Source organism: Oryctolagus cuniculus, chromosome 14, assembly GCF_051225735.1.
Source record: "Oryctolagus cuniculus isolate XC-2025 breed Fujian yellow rabbit chromosome 14, ASM5122573v1, whole genome shotgun sequence".
Lineage (NCBI taxonomy): Eukaryota > Metazoa > Chordata > Mammalia > Lagomorpha > Leporidae > Oryctolagus > Oryctolagus cuniculus.
This window is the reverse complement of record NC_142880.1, coordinates 71,377,742-71,400,734: the sequence shown is the minus strand read 5'-3', so window position 1 is coordinate 71,400,734 and position 22,993 is coordinate 71,377,742. Positions and strand designations below refer to the sequence as shown.

General features: G+C 39.6%; 1 protein-coding gene across 4 annotated transcripts in view; it reads right to left on the bottom strand.

Moving 5' to 3' along the window:
* The window catches only part of PARP8 (poly(ADP-ribose) polymerase family member 8), a 195,870-nt gene that overhangs the window by 116,379 nt on the left and 56,498 nt on the right, over positions 1-22,993 (bottom strand). The window contains exon 1 of one of the 4 annotated variants that reach the window (XM_089313166.1): positions 12,285-12,307. The exons of the other annotated variants lie outside the window; for them this stretch is intronic. Coding sequence (XP_089169292.1) covers positions 12,285-12,289 — 5 coding nt within the window. The 5' untranslated portion in view covers positions 12,290-12,307. Of the gene's footprint in view, positions 1-12,284; positions 12,308-22,993 lie in introns of those variants that run through there. 4 annotated transcript variants of the gene reach the window in all.

Genomic DNA, 22,993 nt, shown 5'->3' with positions numbered 1-22,993 from the left:
ACAGCAAAGGTACTGCCCACCAAAGGTAAATCACAAATTCAACGAATCACTATCCTAGAACTTTCATTTTATGGACATCAATGAACAAGAAAGCAAAGAGAAGCTGATAGGTTGCCCTGATGCCCCATAGCATGAAAGGGACAGAACTAGCACAGGAATCTTATTATTTATCCAGATTCAAGGCTACCTAAATGAAATTAAATATGAATCAGCCAAGAAAAAAAAAAACAACTTCTATTAGAAAAGAACTGCCTCTGGCCTTTCATTCCCAAACACTCAATGAAATTAGTGTCATTTCATCATCATCACTGACATCATCATCACTGAAGACTTGAGAAAGTAACTGATGCATAGGCCAAGAGGGAACAATCTGTACCCTGCAGAGTATTTCCTAAATGAAACACTGGGAGAGTGTGGAACCTTTCCACTGCTTCCTAAGCTTTTTAAAATATCAGACTTTCAAAGAATCAAATGGTAATTTTTAAAAAATCCATTAACAAGTTGATTTGGAATGCAAAGGAATTTTTAACTTACTACTAATATTTGCATGTTAAGTAAAACCATTACCATATTGCAGAGGCACAAATATACTTTAACATTCAAGTGAAAAGCCTGAGCAAAAATTAATAACTCACATCTTTAATCAGTAAATTATTTCAAATGGCATCTGATAACTGTTCACTGCTGCCAAACTACATTACAGATAATTCCAGTTATCTGGCTATGTTAAAATAATACAATTACCGAATTTAATTTTCTGATGCAGGAATATTCATGATTTAAAGTGAACTGAAATTCCTTGTTGAGTCTGGACTGCCCCAAACATTCCTAGTGAATGTGTAACTTCCATCACACTGCAGGGCTAGGAAACAGCTAGGAGACCGACACGGGACAGCTCACGAAGTTTGATTAGGTTCATGAGCTGGAGACCCAGCTCTCCTACCTAAACCGTAATCCCACCTACATCCACCCATCTGTCAATCAGACTATGAAACCACTCCCCTTTTGCAAGTAAATAAGAGGCCTGGAGGGTGCAGGGCCTGCCTTCTCTCTCTTGCCCAAGCACCCCCTCCCCTGCACTCTTACTTGTTCACTCGTGCTCTCTGGCTTGCTCTCTCTCTCCTGGTGGACCCTTGGAAATGACTGGTCCCTGTGTACCCTTCTTGGCCCACTTTTCCTTAATAATGCCCTCATGTTCTTATGTATTCTTCTCACTTTCTAAATAAACTCAACTTTACCCTGTTGCACGCCGTGTTTGAGCCTATGTTTAAAATTCTAATCTAAGTAAAAGGCAAGAGCCTGAGATATTAATTTTTAGGCCCACAATATATTGGTGACCACAAAAGGACTTGATATTTGTGTCAAAGGCAGCAGCATGGTAAGCGGATTTCAAATGGTTTCTGTCTCACCACCTTACAGTTTCTAAATCCTGAAAGTTTTTCTGTCTCCCAGTCTCTCTTCTCTCAGTTTCTGATGTTGGTAGCTTTGGCAGAGCAAAGACCAAAACAGGATGTTAGCATTAATGGAATTTGGGCAGAAAGATGGGAGAAAGTGGGGCCAGTTTGCTAGTGTTTGTCAATATATAGAAGTTTCCAAGTTGTTTGTAATGTGTTTTTAGGGATAACTTAATTAAGTTTCAAGGGCTGGTTTAAGGTTACCTACAATTGCTTTGCTTCAGGTTTCTGATTTTCAAATCAGGCACGCTAGATGACTTTTCAATTACTAATTTCTGATTGGGAACAAGTCCCATTGCCTACTAATTATGATGGCATCAGGAAGGCAGGACTCCAAACATGGCCCAGGTTCCACTTCCTGCCACAGAGCGTGGGACTTCTGCTCCAATATGGTGGCCTCCTTTAAAAACATGTATGCCAAGGTGGCAGCCCCCATGGGGACTTCCACCCTAATATGGCAGTCTCCATTACTAACACATGGTTGCCAAGATGGTAGCCCCCATGGGAACTCCCACCCTTTCCAGACAATGGGCAACAGACCCCACTCCCAAGATGGTAGCTTCCATGGCTGGTCACATGCTGCATGCCTGGTTGGCAGAGTGACTTTTTATTTTGTTTTAATGTCTTTATTTTAGTCTGTTATTTTCTTTTCTTCGTACTTGTTGTGGTCTTCTTGGATTCCTGGTTTTTTACTTTAGTCTTATTTTATGTCTACGTGCAGTTGTCTCAGGCTCCCCATTTTTTCATTTCAGTCTTTTTTTGGTTACACCTGGTATTTGTAGCCACTTGGGGTTCAGTAACCCAGGAATGGCGTGGCAGTCTGGAATAGTGTTTCTCAGACTAAGCAGTGTTTGTCTTTTTATTTTGGTATGGGATTTTGGCTTTACAATGGTTTAGGGATAAAGAGACAAGGAAGAAAAAAAATTGAGAGCCCCCTCAGTGGGCTGGGTAAAACAATGGACCCCATTTTGTGTACAAATGTAAACTCTAAGGTGTCAAAATTATAGCTAACGCAATGTATACAAGTCACAGGTTTCAGAATAATTAGGCTCATGAAAAGCCATGTCTGTTTTTATCCTCTCAGGTCCTACAAAGAGACTGTTCAGCTGTATAGCTCTGCACATGTTGCTACATACTTCTAAGGATACAGTTTGAAAACTTGCCATGGGATCTCAAATCCTCTTGAGCTGGATGGTAAGAGAAGCTTTTTAAGTGTTTCATTATAATGTAGATAGAGGTGAAGAGGAAAAATGCTCCAACATGGGAAGCAGTCCATACTGCAGACTCATAGAATTGCAATTGCTGTTAAATAACATTTGCTGGCTTCAGAGTCCGCCTATAAGGCATCTGGTCTGGCTGAAAAGCCTACGAGAGCATTGCAGACATGGAAAGACAGAACACTGCTGCAAAAAGATGTCCCTCCATGAAGGACCTTTGTGGTTGAGACCCCAATGGGAAGAAGTGGTCATCAAAGAAGGATGTACTCTTCTCTGAAGAGAGGGGAGAGCTTCCACTCTGCTCACGGCCTTGTCTGAAGACAGACAGGGGTCTGTGGATTCAAGACTTCCACAGCCCAGACATCTCATGCCAAGAGCCTCAGGTGATCAATGATGTCATACATAAGTGTGTTGCTAAATTAATAACAGCAAAGGTACTATCCATGAAGGGTGAATCACAAATTCAATGAATCACACTACCCTGTAACTTATTTTATAGACATCAATGAACAAGAAAGCAAAGAGAAGCTGATAGGTTGCCCTGGTACTCCACAGTAAGAAAGAGACAGAACTAGCATAGGAATCTATAATTTATCCAGAATTGACATTCCTGGTGAATATACAATTCCCATCACACTGCTGGGTTAGGAAACAGCTAGGATGTTACCAGGTGCATAGAACCCATATTTGAAGCACATAGAGTGTCCCTGCTTGAAAATGTTGACAAAACCTCACTGCTAGAGACAGCACCATGTGTCCACCACATCCCATTAGCATTTCCTCCAGAGCACACAGCTGGATTCCATGATTCCAAGGGGTCTGGGAAGCATATATTTTTTGGTACTGATTCTTAAAAGGCGGGTAGGTGGACATTAATAATATTAGATTTCAAGAGTTTGACACAATTGAGATTGATTTCCCATCCATATCACAGCATCTAGAGAAGAGGGGGCGATCTATACTCAGTCATCTGTAGGAAACAGTACATGGACATCAAGAAGAGTTTCATGGGCCAGGTCAAGAAAAGGCATGCATCACTTCCACCCACAGTCCACTGTTTGGAACTCAAGTGCATGATCTGATCCAACCATGCACAAAGAATGGGAAATAGTGTGCCCAAGGCACACATCTGTACAAGATCTTTTACCTTTAGGAATGCATTTAGTCGATTGTAAAATGTAATTACTTTGAAAATTCTTTCCTTAGCTACATGAGTTTGGCTTTTAGTGGCAGCAGAGATAAACAACTACAAGTAAATTTCAAACCAGATTTCAGTAACCCAAAACATGTTCTCAAAAACAACTGTTCATTCCAGCCCTCCCTTATCCTTCAAATGTTACACTGAAACATTCACTGAGAAAACTGTAACATTTTAATTAGACACACAGAAAAAGGAAACAGCTTGGGCATGAAAAATAAAATTTGATTCATCTACTTAGTCATATTTCTTAATACACTTACAAAGCATCAAAAAATTTAGAGTGGAATATGGACACATAAGTGACATAAAATACACAAGGAAGAACAGAGTGTACTTCACAAGAACAAACTAAAAACAAAAAAGAAAACAGAGGCAGGAATTTACCCTAATGGTTAAGATGCCCAAGGCCCATGTGAGTACCTGGGTTCTATTCTAGGCTCCTGACTCATTTCCTGCCAATGCACATCCTGCCATGCAATGGAGATGGCTCAAGTAACTGGGTTCCTGGCACCTACTTGGGAGTTCTGGATTGAATTTCTGGCTCCCAGCTTCAGTCCTGCCCAGCCGTGGCCATCACAGACAAAACCAACACACCCTCACTTTCCTTCCTTCCTCCTTCCTCATGCCTTTCTTTTGTCTCAATCTTTTAATCAGAATCCAATTTTAGCCATTTTTTATCATTGCATTTTACAAAAGCATGATTTCTTACCAACTGATAACTTTTTTAATTAATGAGAAAGATATTTTATAAATCCATTCATCCTTTCTTGCTAAAATAAGACAGCACTGAGTTCAGAAACCATCTAAAGAGCTACAAGAGAAGCAGATATGTTCAGCCACAGAATACTCCTGATTGCATTCCCTCTTTAGTACAGGCCATAGACTGCAGCTAGATTCCACCCATCTCAATGAATCAGCCATAGGCTACACAAGGCAAAGAACAATACATTTGGTTATTTACGAAGTCACAGGTAATCGACTTTTGGAATTTAAAAAAAAAGTGGGAGGGGAATAGTCACTGATCTGAATTCTCTCTCTCTCAACTTAGGTGGGTTCTGTATGCTGGAACAAATCACAGAATACACAGGCAACATCAGAAGCCACAATCAGTTTAATGCTGCTTAAATAGCTGGCCAATTTTTATGTTTCAATAAATCACTTACCGGGAACAGGTACATTACAAATGTTAATTTTAACTCTGGAATTAAAAAACGGAGAGAGAAAAGAAAAAAAGAGCATCTTCTGCATTCATTAGTGTCTAAATGGTGTGTTTCTGAAAACAGAGGAGGGATCCACTGTGCAACCATCTAACAAAAGCTGTACTGAGACAGCAGGGATACTGCCATTGCAAAGTTTCAAGCAGAAGAGCGTCAGAAGACTGGAAAGGTTTTATCCAACTCAAAAACATTTGATACGGGCTGGCTTTGTGACATAGGGGCTTAAGCCACCACCAGCAATGCCACCATCCGATATGAGCATAGGTTTGAGTCCCAGCTGTTCCACTTCCAATCCAGCTCCTGCTTATGTGCCTAGGAAAGAAGCAGAAGATGGCCCAAGTGCTTGGGTGCCTGCTCCCACCCAGGAATCATGGAAGAAGCTCCTGGGTCCTGGCTTTGCCCTGGCACAGCCCTGGCAGTTCTGGCCATGTGGGGAGAGTGAACCACTGTATGGAAGACCTCTCTGTCTCTCTGTTTCTTCTCTCTCTGTAACTCTGCCTTTTAAATACATAAAATAAATATTTTAAAAACTTCGTACATACTCCTGAAGGAAGGTAAAAAAAAATCAATTACTTTAATCTAAGATGAGTTTCTTTAATTAGACCATTCAATTGCTCTTCCCCCTACAAGTAGCAGAGGACAGAGAAGATAACATTTTAGAGCAAGGAAACAGGGCTGTCATGTTCACCTGTATAACTGTGCACTGCCCAAGGACTCCAGGCTGTGGGTTCCCAAGACAGTGTTTCTCTAACTTGCTTTCTACTCAACAAGCCTTGCATCCTAGTACAGTGTGGTCTGGACTAAGAGACGCCATTTTCGTATTCCTGGAGATTTCACATCAAATCATTAGTATGGTGTGAGGAAGGGACACAGGAAAGATCATCTCCAGAGCACAGTGTTTGTCATGGAAATGCAGACCCCAGGGGCATCAGGGATTGGATGGAGTGGCAGCTTTGGCTCTTAGAATTCAGTATTTAACTACATATTTTTCCATAGAAATCTGATGTTCAGCTTGGAATGTGGCTGTGCTGAATCAAGACTGTTATTTTCTAGATTTCTCTGCTCCAAGGAATTATGACAGAATCAAGTGTTCATCAGTTTAGTAGAAGCAAAAGCTTCCTGCAACAGCTTCTAGGATCTTTAGGTGGTATGCGGCAGATGGCCCTTTGCCTTCTGCTCCCTCCATTCTTCCTTCTTATGGGAAACAAGAAAATCATTTGGACCATTAGAAAGAGGTTGAGGGGGAAAGGCCTGGGTCCCCGAGCAGTGATCACATCAGCCCAGAAAGACCTCCATGAGAAGGGAAAGCTTCTCATTGAAACCAACACAACTGTGAACTTTTTGTGAGCCCAATTGCAACGTGAAGATGCAGGAAGTTGAGAGGTGCAGCATGCACACCAAGGAAATAAGAAGACCAAAATGCACAACGTCCCTCCTCATATGGCCTAGATTCCTACTGAATGCAAACTGTTGCCTGCATTAGACCTTAACTGTGACCCGTGAAACATTTCTTCACATGTGAGCAAGGGATAGAAGGCTGCTCTTTTGTTGGAGTGATGAACATAAGGAAGATTTCCTAAGCACCATACTTCTGCAGGGTTCTCCACTAATGACAATGATAGACTCCACTCAGTGGGACTCCCAATGAGGGTGGAAACGCGTCAGATATTTTCAAGAACCTCTGGCTGAGAGTTGCAAGCTTTATAACAGTTATATACTTGACAGGACACTACAGGTGCTGTTACGTCTCCTAAAACTCAAATTATTAGCACAAAACTCATCTGGAGCAGATTCTGCTTTTTCAAAATGAAAATCATTTCTGAAGCTGTGTTTCATGTTTTGTACCAAGGGATATTCTTTCTCTGGGGAAGCTGTTAAAATATTTCTTTTTATAATTCCCCTCTTTATCCTTTTATATTACTAATCTTCTGAGAGAAAAGGAAAGCCCAACTTTTAAGAAAACTCTTCTTAAAGCCTACAATGGAGGAGCCAAAAATACCAACAATATTCTCTGTCCAAATTCCTCTTGGCACATCTTCAAAGAACAAAGACTGTGTGTGTTTTCATTATTATTATTATTATTATTTTTTTTTGACAGGCAGAGTGGACAGTGAGAGAAAGAGACAGAGAGAAAGGTCTTCCTTTTGCTGTTGGTTCACCCTCCAATGGCCGCCACGGCTGGCGCGCTGCAGCCGGCGCACAGCGCTGATCCGATGGCAGGAGCCAGGTGCTTCTCCTGGTCTCCCACGGGGTGCAGGGCCCAAGGACCTGGGCCATCCTCCACTGCCTTCCTGGGCCACAGCAAAGAGCTGGCCTGGAAGAGGCGCAACCGGGAAAGAATCCAGCACCCTGACCGGGACTAGAACCCGGTGTGCCGGCGCCACTAGGTGGAGGATCAGCCTATTGAGCCACGGTGCCAGCCTCATTATTGTTTTAAAAGTTTTCTACTTATTCATTAAAATGTTTTTGATTTTTATCAAGAAGTCATTACATAAATTTAGTTCTTTGAAAGAATGAAGTTAAAAGATCAGTTTACCTACATCACTTTTAAAATGTTAGATGTCAAGATTCACTAAATTTTACCCAAAATTTATATCTCAGCTTCAGCTGTGAAACTAGGCTATTCATCATCATCAGATTCTATCTCTTGAATCATTTCCATATTCTGTAGTATAATCTATAGTATTATCATTTAATCACACTCTAGTATAAGCTATAGTATAATCTGGTCTTATTTTCTCTAACTACCATCCTATCACTGCGTTCTACAACAAGCATTTCTTGCCAGAGAATAATACTCACTATTTTCACTTCTTTCATTCCCATTCTCCCTTTAACCCAACCAATCTCCATGATCCTAAATCCAATGATCACTTCTCTCTCCCTATCAATAACTGAATTCTTAGTAGCACTGGACAGTTAATGATGTTCTCTTTTTTAAAACTCCTTTTCTTGGCTTCCATGAAACCATATCTCCTTTTTTCTGTGCCTACTGTTCCTACTTACATCAACTGATCAATACATCTTCTTCACTGACTTCAAAATTATGGAAACAGTCCAGGGCTTGGATTCAGAACCCTTTCTCTTCTATGCCATCATCTGTGTCACCCCACTAGTCCCGGTCTTTAAATGCCATCTCTATTCCAATTTAGTCCAAATCAATTCTTCCTCCCTTGATCTCTGTTTCAACTTCAGAAGACTAGAAATCTAACTTTCTATTTGACCTGTTGACTTCTTACCATCATTTCTCAAATATGTTCTTCCCCAGACTTTTCCTTCTTTACTAAAAACAATTCAATCATGATCGATTCCTTTCCTGTCCTCACTCCCTGCATCTATCTATTCCACCTTAGCGACACAACTTTCTGAAGCTACCCAGTCTCTGAATTTCCTCTTTTTTAAGTCAACCTAGGTCACCATCCTCTTTGCCCCAGGCTGTTTTAATAACTTACACCCTGTCAGCTTGCTCTTTGTTTCTTCAGATACAGTGACACTATACCTAGCAATATTTCAGTCAATAGACCACATATACAAGGGTGGTCCCATAAGATAATGGAGCTGGCAAATTCCTATCATTCAGTATTTTTACCATACCTTTTCTATGTTTAGATGCACAATGGTTACTATTGTATTAAAACTGCCTAAAGCATTAAGGACAAAAATGCGTCCCAGAGGTTTGTAGCCCAGGAGCAACAGGCTATACCCAATTGTCTAGTCATGTAGTAGGCTACACTATCTCCAGGATGTTTGCACAGTGATGAAATCACCTAATAATGCATTTCTCAGAATATATCCCCATTGTTACGTGATGCATGACTGTAGCCACTGTGTGCAGAGAAGCCAGAATGATCTACTCACAATTACATAATTACAAACTATATACCTTTCCTACTTAAAAACCTCCAATGGCCTCCCTTGTAGTTAGAATAAAATCCAAATTATTTACTATGTCCTACATGGTCCACCCCCTGCTCACCTTGCCATGTTCACTTATTATCAACACTGCATTGAGGACAGATGCTAACACAAAGTAGATGTGTAATCAATATTTGTTGACTAAATTAATGAACAGAAGAAAATTAAAACACAGAATGGACATACAGTATGATCATTCAAACACAGCTTGCAGTCACTAGTAGCAAGAAACTAAGCATTTTACCACATTCCTTTAAGCTGAGAATCTTAGGCATTAATTAGATCATTTATTCAAACCCTCTGGCTAACAGGTAAAACAATGATATTCACTGCACTGTCAGAGGCATTACATCATGTTACGCAAAATTTATGAGAGAACATTGTTTTGGACTGAGCTCCTGCACTAATCCCCAAAGACAAGATCAAACCAGAACAGTCACTCACACAAGGTGCCGTGTAATCAAACTGTTTTCCAAGAAACAGGAGACTGCACAGCAACCAAGAGAAAGGGATCTAAATTACCTGAGTCCGTGGGATAATGAAGTTCCCCTCGCTTTAACCTTGTAAGGAAGTAACTTTGAAATGAGCAAATTTATTCCTACTTCAGCCTTTCTCTGCTTAAAAAGCCAACTCTTTCTGCTCAGCTTGGCAGAGTGCCATTCTGCTCCACAGATAAGAAGCCACCCAATTTGTGAGTATCTATAACAAAAGCCAATCAAATCATACACTTGATTTGTTGAATTTTTATTCTCTGATCAACAGAGCTACCCTATAGCAGATAATTACTGAATCACTTGTAAAGCTCTGTGTCACATCATGCAGTGATCTTTTGCCTTGTAGCTTCTTTTGTCTTCCAATGTAAGGATCAACCAGGCCCCACAGGTGTCCGATAGGATCAACTTGAAGCAGAAGAAATTTGGAAAGAATTGTTCATTTTGATACAACATAATAAATTTTATCAATTCGGTAAAAGTGCAATAAATTTGAGATTCTTGCTACAACATCAGCTTCACATATTCAGACGCCCTTTTTGTGAGCAGGAGTTAAAAAGGAACAGAGTCACAGTTCAACAGCTCAGAACTGAACCCTTAAAACAAGCACCCCCAAAAATGGACAGTCACCCATGATGGATGAATAAGGCAGAATACAACAGCAGAAGAAAAAAAACACAAATTATCTATGTGCACAGAATGAGAAGGAGGGAGAAACTGCACAGGTGTGTAAAGATCCAGCATTTACAATTTCCCACCACATACAGGCACTGGGATTTGTTAACATACACTAAAAGTAAATATTCTGTGCATCAGAATTTAAACACTCAAGTTTTTTTTTTACTTTCTCAATAATTATTTATTCCTTTTGTTACTACTGTTTGTGATGGAGAAGCCTGAAAAATAATTGTTTGAAAATATTTTTTAAAATTGTGATTAGACACATTCAATCTATTCCTTAGTAAATGACCAAGTTTTTTAATCTTTACTTGCAGTAATTACAAGTTTATAAAGTCCCTATGAATAGCATCAAACTCTAGCACGTGCACACACACACACACACTCCCCAAAATGCATTCATTGCAATTTCCTTTCTCTCCTCAAACATGCAGAAGCAATTCATAACAAGAGGAATAAATTACTGGAAAGCTCATGAAAATATATGTGAATTCATAGGAATTTATCCAAAAGATGACGGTAATCATTATGTGTACTTTGGTAGGGTGTCTAAGGGCAGTCCCCCCTCCTGCTTCACCTTGAGACTGTACAGAAAGGTTACTGAAGGGAATAAGAACTGTGGGTGCTTTCATGAAGCCTGTCTTAGACATTTCCGCTGTGGTCATCTGAGCTGAATTTATGCTACTGTTTACAGTTTTCTGAAAGTAACAGAGTGAAAGGAAGCACTGCCAGCGGTCAAAAACGCATACGCCCTGTGGGTTGAAAGTGGTCGACGGACCCACTGCTGTTTCCTAATGCACACTTGTTAAAAAGCAGAGTCAAAGAAAAAAGCAAAGCAAAAATTGACAATGACAGGAAGGATGGAAGCGCAACCAATGGAAAAGAGAGTTATTAATACTATGGGAACACAGAGTGGCTAGAGAAGTGTTAAGTGACTTAACAGAGTGGAAAAGCTAGTGGTGGCCTAGGAGAAGAGATCTGCCTCCAATAAGGCCTTGAAGAACCTCAGGTTGTGTGAGCACAGTAAGCTGCAAGAAGCAGGGAGGTGAAAGTCAGGGCTTGGTCAAGGGGTGGCACGTGGGCCTGTTAAGTGCCTCTACCTTATGTCCTTTCAGTCCATAAGTCCTGCTGATGCCCCAGCGTTTCCAATAACCTTGGCAGTAACTTAGCTGCCTACAGTTCACTTTCTCATTTGTATATTGGGAATAACACCTAGTTGGAGTTGTTTTCTACTATGAAGAGTGTCTTTTTTTTTAAGATTTATTTCTTTATTTGAAAGGCATGGGGCCAGTACTATGGCGCAGTAGGTTAAAGTCCTGGCCTGAAGCGCTGGCATCCCATATGGGCACCAGTTCTAGTCCTGGCTACTCCTCTTCTGATCCAGCTCTCTGCTATGGCCTGGGAAAGCAGAAGAGGATGCCCCAAGTCCTTGGGCCCCTGCACCCATGTGGGAGACCTGGAAGAAGCTCCTATCTCCTGGCTTCAGATCGGCACAGCTCCAGCCATTACAGCCATCTGGGGAGTGAACAAATGAATAGAAGACCTCTCTCTCTCTCTCTCTCTCTCTCTCTCTCTGCCTCTCCTCTCTCTGTGTAACTCTGACTTTCAAATAAACAAAATAAATCTTAAAAAAAGAAGGCAGAGTTACACAGAGAGAGAAGGAAAGGCAGAAAGAGAGAGAGGTCTTCCATCAGCTGGTTCACTCCCCAATTGGCCGCAATGGTCAGAGCTGCGCTGATCCAAAGCCAGGATCCAAGATCTTCTTCCGGGTCTCCCACAAGGGTGCAGGGGCTAAGGACTTGGGGCATCCTCCACTACTTTCCCAGACCATAGCAGAGAGCTGGGTCAGAAGCAGAGCAGCTGGGACTCGAACCACCACCTATATGGGATGTCGGCACTGCAGGTGGCGGCTTTACCTGCTATGCCACAGCGCCAGCCCCAAAGAGTGTCTTTAAATGACACAAATTTATTATCTTACAGTTCTGGAGAAAAAACTTCCAACATGGGTTTGACCAGGCCTAAATCAAAGTGTCAGCTGGGTCACATTTCCCCAGAGGCTCCAGGTGAAAATCCATTTCTTTGTATGTCCAGCTCTCCAGACCTGTACTCACGCCATGGCCAGTGGCTCCTCTTCCATCTTTGTGGGCAGCAGCATAGCATCTTCAACTCTGAGCCTTCCTCCCTGTTTCCTTTATCACATCTCCTGCTCGGACTCTCCTGCCCCTGAGAAGGATCCTGATGGTTCCCACGGGCTCACTGTGTGCATCCAGGATAATCTCCCCATCTCAAGGTCTTCATTTAATCACACGGGCAGATGCCTTTCAGCCACATATTCACAGGTTCCAGGACTAGGATATGGAGTAGGATGTGGACTAGGATGACCACTGTTCAGCCTTACCAGATTACTGAAAGATCAAATGTGGTTATCCAAGTAAAAGCAGTAACTAATGATTACTCAATGCTCAATAGGAGCAAGTACTTTTCAAGTCCTTTAGAGAACTAACTCACTGAGACCTCACAGCAAACTTATGGCACACTGATGACTCTCACCCTCATTTTACAGACCAGGAGAGCGTGGCACCATTAATATGCTTGAATCAAACCCTGCAGCAAGTATTTTCGGCAAGTGGGTTAATATGAAGCAGTCTGGCTCCCACCTTCTCCCTTGTAACCAACATGATAAACACCGAATAAATTTTAGTGTAGGAACTGTATCTCTTCACTGAGCTTGTTACATTAATCCACTGTCACCAACATAAATAATAACATCTCCAAGGGCCAGCACTGTGTTGTAGCAGGTTATGCTGCCTCTTGGATGCTGGAATCCTATACTGAAATTCCAGCTCCAGTGCTGCTCCACTTCTGATCCAGCTCGTTGTTCCTGTGTCTGGGGAAAGCAGTGGATGACGGCCCAAGTATCTGCATGCCTGCCATCCATGTGTGAGACCAGTATGGAATTCCAGACTTACGGCTTCAGTGTGACCCAGTTCTGGCTGTTGTGGCCATTTGGGAACTGAATCAGCCGATGGAAGATCTCTCTGTCCCTTTCTCTGTGTGTGTCTCTCCCTCTGTGTCACTCTGCATTTCAAATAAATAAGTAAATTTTTTTAAAAAAGTAGTAAAGTTTCCAACCATAACAATCAAGCTCAATATTAGAAATATGATTTTTAAAAAGTTATATTCCTCACACTTTCCTACTTAAATATTCCTTATATCAAATATCTTTTCTTTTTGTACTTGGTTCCCATCCTATACAGCTCCCTGTACTTAGCTGCAGTGTCAGCTAGAACATTATATGGATGCCTCCTTATCTATCCCCTGGTCTGTAAGTGCCTTCACTGGGACTTTTCTATAGTCTGGTGCATGCTTACTGAATGAGTGAAAAAATAATATGCAAACCTGCTAAGCTGTTTGGTCAAGAATCTTTACAATATTATTATTTCATACATTTCCTACAAGAAAATATTGCCTAATAAAATAATATCAATATGAAGTAGAAGAGATTCTAAAATGTTCATTTTGTTTCTGCAATCAACAGTAATCAAAACATGAAAAACATGAACAGTTCATTTTGCTGTTTTACAGGTGTTCACGAGAAAGTATGCATGTACTATGGATAAACAAAAGACCCTTTCCTAAGGTTTTTATTAAATAAGATGTCAATTATCTATTTCCAAATATGTAATTCTGGGAGCAGTCTAAAAATGTCATCAATAGCCACATGCATCAGCACACCCTATTCTGATGATCTAGCATATCACATAATTTAGTTTCTGCCATTCCCATTTCAAATCATCTTGAACAACCTGGAGATTAATAAAACTTATTCCTCTTTAAATTGATAAATAAGACAATCATGTTGCACCATAAAGATCTGTCAGATGGAAGATGTGATGAGGTCCCGAGATGTTTTCTGGAGGTTATAGTATCATCACATTAATGCTAGGCCAAATCCTGGCTCATGATTTATGGGCTTAAGAGCAAAAAAAAAGGGGGCTAACAAGTGTTATTAATCACTATAGAAAGTGGAAAAAAGTGAAAGCACTAATGTGTTTCAGCAATGATGTTTTTGGCTCCCACTGCCAAAAACCCCAACTGCACTAACTTTAAAAAGAAACCCAGGACAAGTATCGAGGAGCAGAAGTTGCCTGGGACACTCTGTATCTGAGTGGATGGGAATGAGTTTCAGCTCCAAACCAGCTTCCTGCTAACGTGTACGCTGGGAGGCATCTGATCATGGCTCCAATAGTTGAGTACCTGCCACCCGCTTGGGAGACCCACCCTGAGTTCCAGGCTCCTGGCTTTGTCCTGGCCTAGCCTCTGCTGTTGCAGGTATGTGTAGAATGAACCAGTGGATGAAAGATCTCTCTGTCTCTGTCACTCTGCCTGTCAAATAAATAAATCTTTAAAAAGAAATAAGTGCCCTGATTTTCTTATAAAAGTATAGAAATGTACATTGGAGTATGGCAGGGAAGTGGCCTGTGACTGTTAAACTCAGCAGCTTCGCTATGTTATCAGGGACTCAAGTTCCTTTTGTCTTTTTTCTGTCTCTCTTAGTGTATTGGTTTCCTCTTTGGATTAACTTCTTGAGTGCCCACAAGGGTGCTGCTGTACTAATATCCTATTTAAACACAAGAAAGTATAAAACAAAAGAGACTTCTTGTGTCTTTCCTTCTTAAGTTCACAGGAATCAGTCTGAGAAGCCTCACAGCAAACTCTTCATATCCCAGAAGCTAATATGTGTCCCACAGTGAGACCGGAATTAATCAGGGTGAGGTAAGCAAGAGTGAAAACAATCGCATGAATGGCTTAAGCTGGTGAGCTTTCATCCCTGAGCAGCAAAGCGCTTTTCTCTTTGCCTGGAAAAAACTAGGAATGAATAGTTGATCAACAACAATGCTTGAAACAGGGAAGGTGTCAGAAGAGTCAGCACCACAATCAGCAAATTTACCAAACTCTGGGGAGGTAGGATGAGACAGGAAGGGTCCATGATAACACAGCAGTGTTTACACCACGGAGTTAGGATGCAATTTTACAGGTGGCCAATCACAACACATTCATTTCCCAACAAGTAGTTAAACACATTAATATATGCTGAGGCCAGCAAAGCATTCAAATATATATCCTGAAGGGCATATACATATATGTGTGTAGACAGACGTGAAGGACGAGACAGAGACAGTTATACTGAGACTACACAATACGCCATTTAAACAAAAATGTATTACATACAATTCATTTTTAACCAAATATGTAAGTTGTAGACATGGAAATAAAATTGTGTTCTTTTTCAAAAGTCAATACCAAAGACACTGCTAAATGTTATATATGAATAGTAAGACTTCGAAAAAGGAGACTGAAATCCGAGAAAATTTATACCAGAAGGAGTATAACACCAGTGAAGCTGTTCCTTATCTTTCTCCAAAAAGCTTCCTAATGGAAGGAAGGTTCCTACCAGACCTGCAACGAAAATCAACCCAGTGAGCTTCCAGTACCACAGCTCTTCTAAATAAAAAGATTTTCTTAAAAAACAAAACAGAAACTTCTCGTAATAAAGATCCTTAGAAATACAAAGTATATAAATAACAAGTATGTGGTTATTTCTCTAACAATGTTGTTGATAAAATTCTAAGGCAAAAACAACTGTCAAATCATCTGAAAAATATGCAAAAATTAGTAGAAGAAGGATCTATGACAAGATCCTTCAAAGTACAGAAGATTCACTATTTACCTGTGAATGACTCAGACACACAAGTGGATCTCCTTGTAACAGTAGCAGAAAAGGAACGCGTAAGTAATGAGCTGATAGAAAGTGCTCATTTTTATCACCTTTAGATAAGTGAGAAAGGGATATTTCAGGAGTGTAATGATGTAAGCAAACAAAAACCTAACAATTTGCCTGAGAAAAGTTATTAATACTATTGCCCCTCTTTGTCTTTTTTTTTTTTTTCTGGCTAAAATCTGAACAACGCTTGTCTCTACTGAATTGAAGGGTCATTAATCAAACATCCATATACATATTCTAATTCTGCTTCAGATTCCTTAATTTTTTTTTTTTTAAGATTATGTGAAGGGCCAGTGCTGTGGCATAGTGAGTAAAGCCACCACTTGTGTGGTGTCCTGGCTGCTCCACTTGTGATCCAGCTCCCTGCTAAAGCAACTGGAAAAACATTGGAGGATGGCCCGCGTGCTTGGGCCCCTGCACACAAGTGGGAGATCCAGAAGAAGCTCCTGGCTCTTGACTTCAGATCAGCCCAGCTCCAGCCATTGTGGCCATCTGACAAGTGAACCAGCATATGGAACTCTATCTCTCCCCCTGCCTCTCTCTCTGTAACTCTGCCTTTAAAATAAATAAATAAATAAATAAATCCTTTTAGAAAAAGATTATTTGAAAGGCAGAGTTATACAGAGAGGAAGAGACACACAGAGAGATCTTCCATCCACCGGTTCACTCACCAAATTGCTGCAATGGCCAGGTCTGGGCCAGCTCAAAGCCAGGATCCAGGAACTCTGGCAGGATCTGCCGCATGGGTGGCACTGCCTTCCCAGGCACATTAGCAGGAAGCTGGATTACAGGACTCTGGTACGGGATGCCGGCATCGCATTGCACCCACTGTGCTGCCATGGCAGCTCGCTAGCGCTCACTTTTTCATACACACACACACACACACACACCCTATGGGTACACACAATCTACCCAACCATCTCTGACTTTTAGTCAATAACTCTCTGTTTTGATGCTCTGATCTTATGGTCTCTTCTATTTTGATTTTTCTTTTTATAGTTTTTGCATAATTAGCAGTCTTTAATGACACAAGCAATTAATGAGGGAGGAGGAAGATAGATTAACTGTAAATCTTATGGCTATTGCACTACAGAATTTTACTAGTTACTGCCTCCCACTATGATGATCCTCTCAATACATTATTTTCACTGCCTTACTCTAAACACAAACAGGCAGTTAGGATCCAACATGAATGTAAAGATCAAAACAAACAAAAAAGAGAAATGGAGAAAACAGAAATATGAAAGTAGAAAAATAAATTGGTACAGAGATAGAAATACCAGAATTTATTGAGTACAATAAAACAAAAGATGCTCTGAAAAGCATTTCCAAAAGAAAAACAATATAAGAACTAGAAAAGAGACCTCAGAAAATTAAAATATTTGAAGAGAAATTTTAAAAGATAAAGAAATCTTGGGGCCAGTGCCGTGGCATAGTAGGTTAAGCCTCCTCCTGCAGCACCAGCATCCCATAGGGGTATCAATTCGTGTCCCAGCTGCTCCTCTTCTGATCCAGTTCTCTGCTGTGACCTGGGAGGGCAGTGGGAGATGACCAAGTGCTTGGACCCCTGCACCCATGTGGGAGACCCAGAAGAAGCTCCTGGCTCCTGGCTTTGGATCAGCGCAGCCCCGGCTGTTGCAGCCATCTGAGGAGTGAACCAGTGGATGGAAGACTTTTCTGTCTCTCCCTCTCTCTGTAACTCTAGCTCTTATAATAGATAGATAAGATCTTTGTTAAAACGATAAAAAATGTACAGGATAATTACACAAAGTGCAATGGTAGTCTCCCTCAAAAGATGGAGTTGAAGGAGGTAACAAAATATTAAAGACACAACGTCCCAGAAGGATGGCCATATCCACCCTAAAAGGACTTGCTATAAATGTCAAGCCTGACGGACATAAATTTTTGTAAAAGTTTATTCCAAGCCACAGACTTTAAGGGATACTTTTCAGGATAAGGAAAATTTCTAGAGAGACACTCATACAAAGATAAATTACATAAAAAGAAATCAGGTTCACAAGGCCGCTGGATCACTGAGCCTCACTGGATCCCAGACAATCATAGAGCGAGGTCATTAAAATTATGAGGAACAATGAGTTCTAACAAAAATTACAAAAATCTATGAATTAATGATATTTTCCCAGAACTAAAAAAAAAGATCTTCAAAATAACTTTTCTTTGGCAGCTAAAAAGAGTGTATGTCTCAACAAAACATGGGAAATATAAGATCTAAATAAGAGAGGACACAATATAATGCTGTTAGAAGGTAGGAAAATGCACAACAGAGCTGCGGAGAAAATGGTTCAGACTCCAGGAAGAAACAGAGCTCTGAGAAGCCTCTACAGTAGGGAGGAGGAGGGACAGACACATCACTTACAACTTACTTAATGTGTCTGACCAATTGGGAAAACTGTTGAAAGCTATGACACATCTAGAAATTACTGGGAAAAAAAAACAAGAATTGATACATAATAAAATAAAAGCTAATAAAAACATAAGCAATCTTTAAATCTGAAAAAATTAAAAGTTGTAAGGGAAATATATATATATATATTTCATATATATATGGTATAACAAACAGAGTAAGTCACTGCGCTATTGAGGTAATCCAAGTTGTGAAATGAGGATGGTGAGAGATCGTTGGCTAGTGAGTTGAAGGACAGATACTCATTAATACAATGGGAGTTCAGTTAAATAGAAATTGTCTAACATTGGTGCAAGTAAAGAGTAATGTAAGCATACTATTTTGAAACACAGTAAATATAAGCCTCTTATAACCATTGGTTTATTTGGTTTTATGACCATACTTGGGTGTTTTTCTACTTGGATAAATACACATCTTTAGAAAAAACACACCCCAGAGATAAAAATAGATCACAGCAAATAGAAGCAGGATGATACAGGCATTCATTCATATCCAAAAGAAGCAGTCAATATTGTCAATTCTCAAAGGATAAACTTGACAAGTAGTATGTTCTCTACTGTACAACAGTTCACCGGAAAGAACCAAAGCGTATCCCCCTTGGGCCTCTCTCTCTCTACCTGTGTTTGTTTTGTGTGTGCGTGTGTGTGCGTGTGTGCGTGTGTGTGTTGGGGAGGGCAGAGCTCTCTTTTCAAGGGTAAACCTTCAAAACATTAAATAATTATATTCAGATTTTAAAATGTATATTCTAATGACTTAGGAATTTAAATCAAACAATCACAATTTGCCTTACCATATTTGAGAAAAGATACTCTGTTCTAGGATCCTAGGTGGTTGTCAAGTCTATTTAATTGCTACTTTGAAATAAGGAATAATAAAATAAGTGTGAAATGTCTACAGAAGGGCAGGCATCGAGGCACAGCAGGTCAGGCCATCACTTGTGATGCCTGCATCCCATTTCAGAGTACCTGAGACTGAGTCTCACCTTCACTTCCTAAACAACTTCTTGCTAGTACACCTGGGAGACAGCAAATGATGGCTCACGTACTTGAGTTCCTGCCACATGGCTTCAGCCTGGACCAACCCTGGCTACTACAGGCCATTGGGATTTGGGGAATGAACCAAGGAAAGATCTTTCTCGCTCTCACCCTCTTTCTCTCTGTTGCTCTGCCTTTCAAATAAATGAAAGTAAATTCAAAAACAATCTACAGAAAGGAAAACCACTCTAGGACAATCATCAAATGAACAACTATCATACTTTCTACATATCCAGAAAAACTGCCTTCCTACAAGAGGCAGCCTTTGGGAGATAAACTACTGATTGTTTATATATTTATGTTAAGTGTCTAAAGAATTATGCTTATATACAAACAATAATTTACACTGATGCATGTCTGACAAGCAACTGATTTATCAAATCAATAAATGCTTTTATAAATGTGTGTGAAAAGATTTTACATCAGTTTACAAAGAACATATTTAGTGAGCTGCATAAATATACACAAATCTAACACTTATACACCCAATAAAAAATAGCTATATAGATTTTTGTGTAAATTATGAAGTCCCTGAGTAGGGATTTAACAAGCAAGATATATGTGCACCAGTATACAAAAACTGCACAAATTAATCATGGTGTACTAGCATTGTAATGCACTATTAGATTCTGAATTAGGTAATGCTCAGAAAAATCAAGTTTCATTTATGCAAAAGCACCCTAAAAACAAGGTGTTTAACAAAATGAATGCTGATGCTGCTCATTTTCTTATTATTACTACTATTTCAATTTACTATGGCTACACTTCCAAAATCTGTGGCATTTGTAAATGTAAGTTAGAGAGACTGTGTGTAGTGTGTGTGTGTGTATGTGTGTGTGTGTGTGTATGTTTAGCATATTATTATTCCTATTTTGAAATTAGGAAAGTGACTACCCAAGCTCATGAAGCGCTTGAGTTCAAAAAATATTCTGAATTCTTAAAATATTGATGCTAGCCACTAAAACTGTTAAGTACGCTTGTTTCTGACATTAATCATAATTTTACAAACCAAAAGTCTCCAGGGGTAGACGTATGATGCAGTAGTTAAGTTTGTGACATGGAACACTGGCATCCCATATTGGAGTGCCTGATTTGAGTCCTGCTGCTTCCACTTCCAATCCAGCTTCCTGTAGATGCATCCTGAGAGGCAGCAGATCATGGCCCAAGTGCTTGGGACAACGCCACCTACATGGAAACCTAGATGGAGTACCAGGCTCCTGACTTCAGTCTGGCACAGCCATGGCTATTATGGGCATTTGGGGAGTGACTGGAATCTCTCTTTCTTTGTGTGTGTATGTGTGTGTGTGTGTGTGAGAGAGAGAGAGAGACCCTCTCAAATAGGTGAAAATAAATATAAACTAAACATAAAAATGAAAATATTATTGTTCAATGAATTGTATTTCTGTATGCTTAAATTCTATCAAAGAAATTTAGTTACAAAACAATAATACTTGAAACAACCATCTAGTTAATAGTGGAATATGTTAAGTCTACTACCATGAAAAATCTCATTAGAGCATCCAACAGTTTATCAACAGATATAACCCATACTTTATGGATGATGTGTGTTTCTAGTATGGTGTACTCAAAATATGTGTTTAAACTGGATCCTCATTTCAATATAAAATTATTCAACGATTTTTCTTCAAATAGCATACTCCAGTACTTTAAAACACATCTGGTGTTATTTAAGAGTTCTTACATGTATATGCAGTAAAGATAAGACAGCAAGGTGACTAACGACCCTTAATTTATTTGTTTTATTAAACATTGGGGGTCCAGAATTAGTAAGAGTTTTAAATCTAAAACAGAATTCAAGACATTGAAGGTTAAAATTATGTCTCTGGCTCAAACTCAAATAAGCACATCTTGAAGACTTAAAATTCAGGAAATCTTACAAATTTTAACATTTAAAAAAATATTTGCCTCCTACCACCTTCCTCTCAATGTTTCTTCAGGGCTTTATAAAGTATTTTACATTACCCCAAAGATGCAGGATATTCAGTCTTCAGTGGCTTTGCATATACTCGCCATGTCTCCTGAAGTCTTTTATCCAACCTTCCAGATCACACTTTCCCACTTCATCTTTCAACACCTTTCTCCTGTGAAAACTTTTCCAAACTTTTCCCCTTTCCCAGCAACCAGAACTCCCTCTTAATGCTGGTTTCCATTTCTCTATTTCAGTATTTATTTCCCCCAATGACTGCTACAGACTTGTGTGTGTGTCCTTTAACCAGACCATAAAATTACTAAAAGTAAAGATGGTGCTTTTATTTATCCTCAAATAACTGCTACTCATAGAGTTACACTTAAAGGATACAAAAACATTGATTGATTAAATCAATGAACTGAGTGTAAATGGGGGAAAAATGAAAACATGGCTTCAAGAAATTTTAAATAATCACCTTAGTGATTCAAACTATAAATACAAGTTAATTTAAAGAACTTTATAACTGGAAAGTAGGTTTGTTTTATCATTATTATCTCCACATTACTACAAGCTGAGAATCCCAAATCTAAATAAACATCTGAAATCCAAATGCACAAAAATCCAAAACTCTCTGAGCACCAATATGATACCACAAGTGGGAAATTCCACACCATGGAACTTTCTTTCATGTACAAAATTATTAAAAAAATTGTATAAAATTACCTACAGGTTATGTATATAAGTGTATACAAAACATAGGTGTATTTAATGTTCAAAGTTGGGTTCCATCCAGAAGATAGCTCATTATGTATACTTAAATATTATGAAATCTGAAAAAAAATCAAAAGTCTGAAACACTACAGGTCCCAATCATTTCAGATAAGAAATATTCAATCTCTACTATTATTATTGATTACCAACCACCACACTATGGTTTGAGTGAAATTACTCCATTTCAATTTAAAATTAATATGGAGTTTCTAAAAGCTATTCTAAACATCAGTGAGATAAAGAATTATAACAACTTTATTCATAAGTGCTATGACCCTCATCTCAAAGACCACAGTCCCCCAAGATGACCAACCTCACAGAGCCCCTGAATGCTAATTATATAGTAGCAACTGATAGCGTTGGTTATAGAGCAAGTATGTTCAAAAGTTTTCTAAAATGCATAAAGCAGGAAAACAGTGCTTCATTTAGCAGACTGCTGTATTATAGGATTTAGCACATTAAAACTTCCATAATGATGTTCCACATATAGTAAATGCTCATCAAGTATTATATATCTTTATTGCATTTTCATTTTGTCTTTTTTTTTAAAGATTTATTTATTTGAAAGGCAGAGGGACAAAAAGAGAGGGAGAGACAGAAAGAGAAAGAGATCTTGTATTAGCTAGAAGTGGCCACGCTCCCCAAATGACCACAACAGCTAGGGCTGCTCCAGGTGGACACCAGGAGCCTGGAACTCCATTTGGGTCTTCCACATGAGTGGTAGGTGTCCAAGTACTTGAGCCATCTTCTACTGCCTTCCCAGGCACATTAGCAGGAAGCTAGATTGTAAGTGGAGCAACCTGGTCTCAAACCAGCATTCCATCACGGGATGCCAGTGTCCCAGGTGGTGCTTTAACACAGTCTGCTACAAAACC